This window comes from Epargyreus clarus, unplaced genomic scaffold (assembly GCF_041222505.1).
Source record: "Epargyreus clarus isolate Ecla_fem2 unplaced genomic scaffold, WU_Ecla_fem_2.2 ptg000008l, whole genome shotgun sequence".
NCBI classification, from domain to species: Eukaryota; Metazoa; Arthropoda; class Insecta; order Lepidoptera; family Hesperiidae; genus Epargyreus; species Epargyreus clarus.
This window is the reverse complement of record NW_027332216.1, coordinates 2,984,138-2,996,863: the sequence shown is the minus strand read 5'-3', so window position 1 is coordinate 2,996,863 and position 12,726 is coordinate 2,984,138. Positions and strand designations below refer to the sequence as shown.

At 35.5% G+C, this 12,726-nt stretch overlaps 1 protein-coding gene across 1 annotated transcript in view; it reads left to right on the top strand.

The window, feature by feature from the left end:
• LOC140744142 (uncharacterized) overlaps positions 1 to 12,495 on the top strand; it is an 83,048-nt gene extending 70,553 nt beyond the window's left edge. The window contains exon 2 of the mRNA XM_073075620.1: positions 9,972 to 12,495. Coding sequence (XP_072931721.1) covers positions 9,972 to 10,566 — 595 coding nt within the window. The 3' untranslated portion in view covers positions 10,567 to 12,495. The remainder of the gene's footprint in view (positions 1 to 9,971) is intronic.
• Positions 12,496 to 12,726: the final 231 nt, after the last annotated feature.

Sequence of the window (12,726 nt, the reverse complement as noted above, 5' to 3'; positions counted from 1 at the left end):
TTTCTTGATCAGAAGATCGGAAACTTTAATTTCTTTATCGTTACCGTATTGGTTGTGAGGCAAATAACAGAAATTAACTCCTCGAAGTATTCCAAGTTGGCAACAGGAAGACAAACATTGTAATTGTAGGCGCAACACACCTGTTATCATCGAATTAAAGCCGGGTTACGCAAACTACTGTGTGTAGCATAAAATCAGCTGATTCTACCTCCTGCATGTGCACGTGCGGAATTATGTGTAAAGTTGTGTATCTACTCTTTAATTCGGATTATCTTTACTACTGTTATACCTTTATCTAATAAATACTACTGAAATGAAAATCAATTAAGACGTAATGATTTAATTCGCCTTCTCATGGGTGTCCTCCAGAGCTAAAATATTAACTAACCTAATCGAACCTAACACCTTTGATTTTCAAAGTTATGTACCTAATTACCTACATTGAGAGATATAAGCTTTAAACATGATAAAAACCTACATATCTAAGAATTCTGTATAAAAAAGATCTCCCATGTGTGAAGTCTGCCAATCCACATTGACCAACGTGATAGAGTTCGGCCTAAAACCTTCTAAGGGAAGACCTTTGTCTGACATTGGGATAATAAGTAAATGGAACAATGCTTTTTTAAAGACAGCATACATAATATTCGCAGCATATTTATCATAGCAGCAATACGTTTACTAAAACATATTAAGTCTAGACGTATAAACTAAATCATGTTATTATCTGTGTGAGTTATCGTCATTCAGCATTAAAGTTTCGTTGTTCTACTTCCCAGCTATTGTTTTGAATGAGATTAATTAGCACCAAAACAGTTAGACTCGCTATAAAATGTCTAAGATAAATTATAAAGACGTGGTTAAGTTAAATAATAAGATAACAACTAGGTATATTTAAATCTTACATATGTGTATGTTTGTATAAATATATAATATTATAATTAAGTGAACTCAAATACAATTTTAGACGAAAGTTGTTTTGTCACAATTACAATCAGGTGCAGGTACTTTTTTTTTTGTTGACGAGGGGGAAACCTTCAAAAGGTACCCGATGCCTTGGGAGCGACACAGGGTTATGTGGGACTCTTACCGCACTAAGCACACTGCACTAGGTGCAGGTATGCAGGTTTCCTCACGATGTTTTCCTTCACCGTTTAGCAAGTGATAATCAATTTCTAATACGCACATAACTTTAAAAAATCAGAGGTGCGTGCTTGGGATTTGATCCTCGGACCCCTCGATGGGGAGGCCGAGTTTCTTAACCACTAGGCTACCACTGCTCCGTCTGAGAGAGAATGGCATCATCGTCATTAATTTCATTCCGGAATTTGAGAAAAAAAACTCCTACAATGTTTATCGTGCATTCCGTTATTCGTTACTAAGTAAAGTTAGTCGTAACATAAATTCAGTTTACGCTCAACGACAAACTGTCACACAAATCACGCAGTGATCCTGCTATTTAAACTGTTAACGGCCCGTACGCCCTAACCTCAAACCTAGTAGTCCATTTGGCTAGCATCCCATCACCTTACCGCCATTAAATCTCTCATACCTTATCGGTAAACGCTGTCGTTAAAACAACTCCTAAATCCATTCACATGTAGCCATACTTAAAAGGTGGTATAACCAAAGAAGTTAGATCGGGGAGGTACCACCACTATTATTTGCAGTGAATTGTATAAATGCCGTCCACTTACACATATACCGACCATATCAGTCCTCAGGAGTAACATATCTGTGAATTGTGATCGACTTCACAATTATATTCGACTTCCCTGGTAATGACCACTTACTGTCAGGTGGACTACATAGTCGTTTTCTATCAACATAGAAAGATATTTCCGAGGCGTTTCAGCTTAATTCTCAGGGGTTGCGGCGCATCTGTGGCCGACCTCAGGTAGGAATATCTAATCCTATCTGGGGTTGATTACAAATGTCCATGGACAGAAGTAGCCACTTACCATCAGGTGGACCGCATGCTCGTTTGCTAATCCAATATTATAAAAAATTGGAGGAAGCCATTAAGTGGCTTTAATGGCTGACAATTCTGTCAGCCAATTAATGGCTGTCATGGAGTAATTTACGCGGAACAATGCCGACATGCGCAGTTGTTATGTGTAGCATTGCTGCAGTTTCTTGTAGCGTTGTAGTAACTACAAAGACGCGATTTTGATGAAGTAGGCAGTAAGTAGTGTTGCTAGTAGTATGATAGTAGTTACGCCGTGGCTGCGATGTGGTCAGTATCATCCACAGACCACAATTGATTTGCATAGCAAATTTGTGGTCTGAATGAAATCTATGCAAATTCATACAAATTCGCGTCCGACCACCTATTTTTTTTTATATAAATGTAAATGGACATCTGTAATCAACCCCAGATACGATTAGTTATTCCTACCTGAAGTCGGCCACAGATGCGCCGCTATCTCTGAGGACTAAGCTGGAACGCCTCGGAAATCTATGTCTCCCTTACCAAACCCTTCAAACCAGAATACAGCAGGGCTTAACACTGCTGTTATGAAGCAAAAATAGTGGTGGTGCCGCCGGAGTCGAACCACAAAGAGTTCTACCACCTGCACGATGTGAAGTGTGATTGTGGTACGTGTGAATAGGCACTAACAGTATTTGCATGCTTCATTCATTTGACACTTGCCAAGATCCGTTGGAAGACAGTTGTTAGCAATCGGGAATCGATGTTTTATTTATTTGCTTGTCCACGACTTTTCATGTGATCAGTAACTCATTTACTTGACTTTCTGACCGACTGCTAAACGAAGGGCCCCTCTGCTACTGCTTTAGTGCATTTGGTTGCATTTTATTGGCTTGAAGATTGAAGTAATATACGTTTGAGAATGAACGTTTTCCTGGAATTTTAGAGGCGCTACGACATGGACAACATAGGTATATAAAGATCATTTCTTCAAAGTCGGCAATATATTAGGGACTCCTCTGGTGTTGCGATTGTCTATAGGTGACAGTGACAGTGACTACTTAGCATCACGTTGCCTTATCGTTAGATCTGTCTATAAGGAAATGTCCTTAAACTTAAGCATTCCAACATAACTCCCCAAATTTACGCTTTTGTAAAATTAGACTTATTCCGTAACGGACACTCACTGAATATGAGAATTATAAAATAATTGACCAAGTGCAAGTAGAACTCGCACATGGAGGGTTCCGTAGCTCCAACGTTTTCTATTTTTTTTATTTTTAGTATTTGATATTAAAGCAGCCAGTTTATACATACTCTGTAAAAAAATCAAGTGTATATCTAGAAAGGTTCAGGAGACAGAGCCCTGTGACAGACGGACAGACAGCGGAGTCTTAGTAACAGGGTTCCGTTACTCTCTTACTCTTCGGGTACGGAACCCTAAAAACTAAAATAACTTTTTCAAATTTATAAAGAACTTCTAATACTAACCTAATTATGATAATAAATTTTCGCACAATCTACACCGAATTATATTACTAAAGTAGGCCAAACAAACTGAATAAAATCACTGAAATCTAGCTAATCTAGCAACAAGATTGCGCAATTCGTCACAGATGGTGTATGCCATATATTAGAGCCAGCGAAAGTCATAACAAGATTTTCTACTCCAATACCGGGATAATTGCAGGCAATCGTCGTAATGGAGCTTTCCCTGTATGATAACAGTGTTTAACACTCTTAATCGAATATCAATAAACATTCTTAACGAATAGCGGGTTGGTTAGTACTTAAAAACCGGTCAGAGCGTACGTGACAACACCTTAGCGACTCTCAGACACGAATTAATGGCAATCAAATTGTCACGTGCTTAATATTGTTTAAAAATTCTTAACTTCTTAAATTAAAGGTGGTAGAACCCTTTGTGGTTTGACTCCGGCAGCACCGCCACACCGATTTCTACCTCATTACAGTAGTGGTTTGAAGGGTGTGGTGTGGGAGATATTCTTTTCCGAGGTGTTGCAGCTTAGTCCTCAGGGGAAGCGGCGCATCTGTGGCCGACCTCAGGTAGGAATATCTAATCCTATCTGGGGTTGATTACAGATGTCCATGGGTGGCAGTAGCCACTTACCATCAGGTGGACTGCATGCTCGTCTGCTACTCCTATAGTATAAAAAAACTGCTTTGTAGTTGAGAATTTTTTGGACATTTATGTTTGCGCCCTATGTGTCTTTGAAAAAGGTACATAGAATACTAATCTAATCGATGAAATACTTTTGGGTAGATTTTTGTACGCAGTATGTATTGAGTATGCAGTCTGCAGTACCTGATAAAAACTGGCCACTGCCATATGAAATTTTGTTACAGAGCTCTAAAAAGACAGGGGTTCTAAGTGAAAACGAGCATAGATGAGGTGGCACAAAATCCGTTACCCGTATTGATTCATAATTACATGTATAATATACTTACATATAAATATATAGATACATACTTAATGAATTAGGAAAATGTAGAAAACAGTTACAAAATTCACAGTATTCGTGTTGAAACCTTCGTGCCTTGGAACCTGGCCATAAACCTAGGTTTTATTGACACGGCACGGCACTGCAAGTCAAAATCTAACCTATTTGCAAGAAAAGCACTTCATCAATTCCGGGTCAGCCGTTTACTTACCCACTTGCATAATGTCTTGGACTAATGAATTGATTTACGATTTCTCTGTCGTGTCTTAGTTAAACAAGGTACCAGATTGAAAGTTGAATGTGCTTCAGACTTTTCCAACTTGTTAATAGTTTTCGCTAAACCTAGAGAACTTGTCCCATGGCATCTAAAAACGGACTTGTACATAAATTAATTTTCATATTAATAAGTACTTAATAGGTACGTAGGTAGGTTAGGCTTTAATCCATCACGCTGGTTAGGTCCATATTGGTAGACTTCTCACGCTTTTTGTGCATTTGCATTTAGAACTTTCAGTGTAGTTTTCTTCACGACATTTCCTTTCACTATGATAATTATTTTTATACATATTTTCCTTCAAAAAATCAGGGGGAGAGAGATGAACACTTGATCATTCTAAAAATATAGATGTTCTTACGTTTGAAATTACTTATATTAAAAAATACAACATCAGTCTCTGCCGCCGTCATTAGCCCACGAGTAATGTCTTCACGCATCCCGACCACGTCTCGCAAATAAAATTACAACATCATTAAATAATTACAACATAATATCACCATGTCACATTCCGGCACGCAAAAAGCTGTCTAGCTTGCACCTGAAATGCTTACCTAGTTCTAGATAATCTGTACAACGTTGCGCTTAAGATATATTTAGGTCTTGGTGTAATTTATTATGCGTAACTTAATACGTGGAACAAGTGTGTTAAGGTTTTATCTGTGAAACATTTTGGTGTCGAAAATAATCTAAGTTATTCTTTCGGATTGTGTTTTCTTATTAGAATCAGTTATTGCGGAAGCGTTATTTAAACTAATACCCGCCGACATATTTTAATCATAAGTCGTATAAAACAAAATTTAAAGTCTAAAAATAAAGTGCCAATAAAATCTACTTTACAGCTTCTTTTCGTGATAACCTGCAACCGCCGAGTTGCTACTCGTAGTTTATCTAGAAATGAAGAAACTGCGAAGCGTTGTAAAAAATAGATAAAAATAAATTACATGGAACATGTTACAAAAATGATAGATAATAAAAGTGAAATACCTGTAGGATTTCCAAATGATTGACTTATTGAGGTATACAAAGTAAAGCCGAGTTTAGTAAAAAAAAATTAAAAGAGCTTCAACAATAGATACGTACAAGAAATAATAATAGGGAGCAACGTAAATTCCTTTTACCCTAAAACTTTCGTCACAAAAACATAAACACAAGCACTACAACAAATTAGTTGCCCATCCCCAGATACTGGCCTGCAAGTTGAATCTCTGACGTTAAATAACGACTGGATTTAATACAACAGCCCAATTATCAGGAATCGCGACGATTCGTTCTTGCCCGGCAATAATTTACGACGGCCCGAAGGCGTCTGCCAAGCACGTACAAACCTCGAAACGATCGTAGCCAATATTCTAATGTAGAATTGTATCCCGTAAAATCGATAATAGGAAAACGAGGTACTATAAACCGTGATCCATAGGCTTGATATTATTTCTTACGTTGTGTACGAGGATTTTGCTGATTTAACTGTCCCACCGCTAGGTGCAAGTATTAAGGAATTAAAGGGTTAAAAGACAGTCCCCCGTTTGTCAATTTTGGTTATGAAACTTAAAATTATTTGTGAACATTATAAATAACTTTAAACGAAGAAAATAATGATAAGACTTATTTTATTCAGATCCGCTGATGAATTAGAATATTAAAAGCGCTTGTTTTTGTTGGATCTAATCTAAGATCTCATAAAATCTAATTTATAAATTTAAAACAGATGCCCGTAAGAAATCCTGCTATTTAAAAAATTTGTAACCTTACTTTATTCGGTGTTTTATTTTATTATTTCATATCGGGCTCTAGATACTATTGAAGTCCGATATATAATATTTATCGATCTGTCTATGATTCTTTTCTTTTAAAAGTAGATAACAATTTAAATTATAATTGTTCTAAGTTAATATATTAACATAAAACAATCATAGGTAAAAATTATTGTCGTATTTCAGTATCAAAGCTATTTAGTTATCTAAGCCACTAATGTATTATTGCCTACATTCAATACAATGTTATGTTGTATTAATGACACGACAACTATAAAGATTAGCGGTAAATTACAGTATAAAATCCTTACTAATATTATAAATCCGAAAGTAACTCTGTCTGTCTGTCTGGTTGTCTCTTCTTCACGCCTAAACCACTAAACCAATTTTAATGAAATTTTGTACAAAGATAGTCTAAGACCCGAGAAAGGACATAGGATAGTTTTTATCTTATAATAATATACTTGTTCGTATAAATATTTTTTGTCGACGTCTTGGTGTATAAAATTGCTATGTTTCTATTTAATAACATAAACTATTTTCTTTGTCCAATTTACAACTTTTTTATTCCCGCGTAAAATACAAGTGTCGCGCCAAGCGCGTTCTTATTCTTTGTTTATGCTAATGCACACAATCGTATAACCCATACAGCCAGAATATATTATAAAAATGACAAATCAGGAATAAATATAACACAAAATAATTAATTAAAATAATACTAGTAATTAAATAATTTGAATATATTGCTAACATATTGTAATACAAGCTTTTACTTTTAACTCTCTACTACTACTACCTCTTTATGGGTAGATAACGATACTTCTACATGCACAAATATTGCCAAAAAGAAGAAAGAAGTATGCAATGAAGACATCCATTAAAGTGAAAATGAAGTTAATATTTGTTATCGTTATAAAGGTAAAATTCGTGGAGACGTTTCATCGTTAATTAATTATTGCCCCACCACTGGTCAGGGATCTTCATTCTTCTCTTACAAGGGGTTTAAACTACAGTACGTTGACCAAATGTAGCTAGATCTCATTAGTTTTTTTAAATACTTTGAAGTATACCAGTTTCTTCTTTCCTGCTTTCACCTATATAATAAATTATATGATAAATGAGCAGAGTATGAACAGAACGATGTAAAACATTACCTGCCCGATTTTTGAATTCCGGAACGTGAGAATCCGAAATCACACTAGAATATTACAGTTATAAATTATACAAGTACAAGGTATGGGTTTAGATGTAGCAAGTATATTGAACGACCACCTCACTGGCATACTGTGTACATTTTCTAGGAAGGGTTAAACGCTTTGCGAATGGAAGCGCGCTTAAGTTATGCGAAGTTTATGTTATGACAAACACAGGCTAACGTCGTGAATGCATGACGACGGCGTTTCTGGTGGCATACTGAGAGAAAAAACTGCACAGATTTAAACATTGGCAAGAAACTCGGCCTTTCGATCGAGGGGTCCGAGGTTCAAATCACAGGCACGCACCTCTGATTTTTCGAAATTATGTGCGTATTAGAAATTAATTATCACTTGCTAAAACGGTGAAGGAAAACATCGTGAGGAAACCTGCATACCTGAGAGACAATAAAAACTAGATTTAAACCCAGTAGCGCTTTCTTCTTGAGTCCACGATTTCCACTTACTAAAACCTTCTTGCTGGCTACATTACGCACATAGAGGCACTTCAGAATAAAGTACTCTCTAACACATCATAATTGATTTGTCTCGATAAAATAACCATTTTATTCTCCGGACGTTTGAAAACTTGTTGCATTGTGTGTTATGGATATTCAGAGGCCGATAATTGAAATAATGATAATTAGAAAATTTACAGTCACTTTCAAACTATATAAACCATAATTAAGCTTAACAAAGTCATCCTTAAAAACCCCGCGGTGCCACGCGCAAAATATCTAAACAAAACGTATCATTCTCCCAGTGTGTACATAACCTTAAATGCATAACTTCATAGACTATGCTAATTGCCTTCGAGACATGACAACGGGTTGCAACGAGGACACTAGAGTTGAGCTTTATTTAACTTCTCGAGTGGCTCCAAGCGGGCTCAGCAAACATCGGCCGATGTCAATGTACCCCGTACCCCCTGCATCTTCAAATAATAGTACTCTGTGTTAATGATTGCTAATGGTTGTTGTTCTTAAGAAGTACAGTGTAAGCTTTGATGAATGACTAGGAAGATCTAAGTCATAAATATTGTATGACTGTTTTTTTGCCGTCGCGCCATCTTTAACGATAATTCATTTAAACTTGACACATAAATAGTGACGACAAATCTTATTGGAAATTCATCGTCAATTATTTCTTTCATTTCATTGAAATTTTTTTAAACATTCAATAAAGAATATTATTATTCAATAAAGAAGGAAAATTCAATATGAGTTATCTATTGGAAGGAAGAACTAAGACTTAAAGGAAAATATTTAATTAATTTGTAAATCTCTAATACTTATTTTATATACACTTATTATAAAATTTTCGATTCTTCTTTAAATTCTTACAGTAAAGTACCAATTAGTCCAGTTATATTGTAGTATGTCTTATACTATGTCGATGAAAGAAAGTCAATATGTAGATAAATAGCAGGTAAATAACGCTATAGGTACAGAACACCCACAAGCTCTTGAAACTTTACGAAACAAATTAAAATAAAAAAAAACACTTTAGTAAAAATAAGGATGCGTATTCATCATTTTAAATTGGATGCTTTTGACGATTATTAAGTATCCTTATCAACCTGTTACGTGCATGCTATACCTACTTTACAAACTTTTTTATCAATTTGCTTAAAAAGTTATAAAGTAACAAAGCAATCCAAATATGTAACGAGCGTCTATCTATGCTAGGGTTGTTGCCTGTTTTCTGAACAAAAAAGTCTTTAAAATATTAAAAAAAGTGTATTTTAGTGAAATATAATGTAAATAATACTATGTTTTTCTGACACTAAATATATTTTTGATTACGATGTAATAGTACGGATGGCAACCCTATCGATGCGTCACTTTTACAGTCTTTGCAGATTCCCCGACAGTAAGAAAATCGTAAGCACGTATGCTCACTTGCTCAGTGCTCGAATAAAAATTCCTACTCGCAGTTGACGGTTGTTAAGCGATTGCCGGAAAATTTATGTTACTTGCGTACAACGAATTCCACTTTTCATTTCTGTAATGGGCTTTCCCTTTATGGCATAGTCCCAAAAAGTCTACCGTAGTCTACTTATATAACTTTCTTCCTTTTTTTAAATTGGAGGAACAAACGAGCGTGCAGCTTAGTAAAGTTATCACTGCCCATGGACAAGACCAATTCCTTTGAGAATAAATTTAGGCTGAAGCTAGTCACAGATGCGTTGCTTCTTCTGAGTAGTAAGGAGCCTAATGTGTAATTCAACCGGCAACCACACCCTTCTACAGAAATGCAAAACTGCCTCACTCTTTGCAGTGGCGGTAGTATCTCCGCTATCAAACAATACCAGCTCTACCATCTTTTAAGCTTAATATTTTTTTATTTTTGTTTCAGGTCAACGATCTTGCTGCTAATCGCAATAGCGGCGACATGCGCAGCACCTTCCTCCTCAGCGTCCACCAACAACCTGACTGACGACAGCAAAGAGCCGTCAACTCACGAAATACTGAGTTCCCTCGGCTTAAAGAAGCTCAGGATACCCGCAGCGCACCACAGAAAGCGTCTCGCAGAGCAGGGCAGGCGACACGCGACCGGTGACTCCAGGATGTACGTGATCAAGCTACCGCCCAACACCAGCTACTATACCCACTCCGACCCCGCGCCCGCAGCTGCCAGAACATTGCCGTTACAGATGACGAGCAACGGGAAACCAGCGCGAGTGTACCACTGGAACCTGCCCGTTCTACAGAAACTCGCGAAGAACAGGCCACAAGCGCGCTTCGATGACGACGTCGTTGACGTAGAAAGTACGCCAACATGGCCCAAGGGCGCTAACAACCACCCGAACTCCTTAGACGCGTTAGCGTACTACGTCCCAGCGAAGAAGCCATCCTTCAGAAAGTACTTCTCTGGAAACGGCAAGCCGAAGTCGTTCTACGTGATCGAGAAGAACAAGAATTCCGCGCAATACCACAGGCTACTCCCGTAATTTAAGTTCTCGTCTATTCTGACTCATTGTTAGTGCGTCTTTGTTGCCGTAGTGATATCGCATTTATCAACTCAACCTTACTTCGTCCAGTTTCTCTTCCATAAATATCAATAATCCTGTATCATCCCGTAGTAATAAAATATATCTTACCTTATTTACTGTTAAACTATCCCCGTGTTCCACTTGATGATCACAAATACAGACTCTCACTTTCGTATAAGGAATGATATCCGTGTGGCCGCGATCGCTGTAATCCTTTAGTGGAACGCTCCTTAATGTACGAGGTTTATTATTATTAATTACATAGGTATCAACATATATTCCATATAAAATATAGGTACCTACTCTTCTACTCTCTATATTAATTAGAATAATGTATACGTTTTGTTTGATTCCTTTTCCACGAGGTATCTTATTCAACGTAAGAAGCTAAAAGATGCTATCTTCATTCTTTACACCAAACTAAATCCATGTTAATACAAATCATACTTTCGTTTTAATGTCAAGGAAAATGTAACATAAATAGTACCTTATTGTAAAAATTACTGTCGAAGTCAAAGATTGTTGCATTAAAATCGAACTTTTAGAAATTAGAAGTATTAATTATATTGGAAATTTTATAGACAAGTTTCACGCATTTGTATATAAACGCTTATTGCATTTATTTTTAAGTAACTCATAGGTGCTTAGATTTTTAACTAAGACTGCGACACGAATTTAAATTATTAATTTTTAGGCTTAGATATACAATGCTGCATTTGTACTCATATTATTTTATACTATACGACGAATACTCGTAGATACGTAGCCGATGTTAAAATGTAACGTTGCTGACTGTATCTGTAATATCTACGTATTAACTATAATCTTAGGCTACCCCTAAATTGGCGTAATATTTTTCTCGTCATTAAGTTTTTTTTTTTCAAATTTTGGTCAAAAGCATATTCATTCATTTTTATATAATAGTATCTACGTACCTATGTATGATCGTGGAAGCTCACGACATCTCACATAATATTACCTATACTACGTAACTAGTACCTAGGCAAGTAGGTATGTTGTATTTGATACAATTATTTATCTGTAAAAATATTTTTTATTGATTCGCAATCTCAAAAGAAACTTAATATTGATTATTACAACTGCTAAAAGTATTCTATCAGGCAGTCCTGATACATTTTATATTAATGACATAACAAAAAAAATCTGTCAAATTAGATGAAAAAAAGACTTCATATAAAGTACTTAGAAGATATTTGATAAATTACACGGCGGCGCTTTGCCTCTACGCCACGATAGATGGCGTTGCACGGTATTGCGTTACGAAAATCACGTGAAGTGAAGAAATAATACGAAGTTAAAATTATGTTTGTGTATTACATACTTTTAACGATTAATTGTAAGCATTTTTAAAGATTTATAGTAGTAACAAGATGAGTGGTGGATAGTAAAATGAATTCAAATTAAGTAAAAAGTTGTCAGTTTGTTGCCTGTACGTGTATTTTGTATATAATTTCATATTCTTCTAGAAATATTGTTGAAAATATTTCCCCTTTTAGTACCTACATAATATACTGGGCTGTTTTTAAAATCATTTCGTATTCAATTTACAATACTTATACTGAAAATGAAATCTTCGAAATTCAGGGATCATCAAATATAGTTTACGCATACTTCTGGTATCTCGTTACACATTATCATTTTTGAGATTTGTACAATCTACGTTTTTGTGGCTTAAATAAAAATGTATGTTTGTAATACCATTTAAAATAGATAATTCTTTATTATCCACCGCCATATTACAAGTTTTGTACCTACATAACATAGTTTAATAGTCACCCAGTAAACTAACTTGTAAGTTATGTTTCTTTTAGTTTTAAGTTATTTTGTACAACATTTATTAGAATAAAAAATATTTATCAAAATTGTGATGTTTGTTTGTTTTGTTATTGCTAACAATTTAAAAGCATCAAAATACCATATAAAAATTATATAATAACCTTCGATAGTATTATTAGTATAATCGAAAAATAAAACCACAATTTTCTGATCAAAGAAAGTTTAAATAACTCATTTAGAGGCCGATATTACAAACAGACACTCATTGAGACAAGAATTACACAGAATACATTCTCAAATCCTTTGTAAAACCATTACATT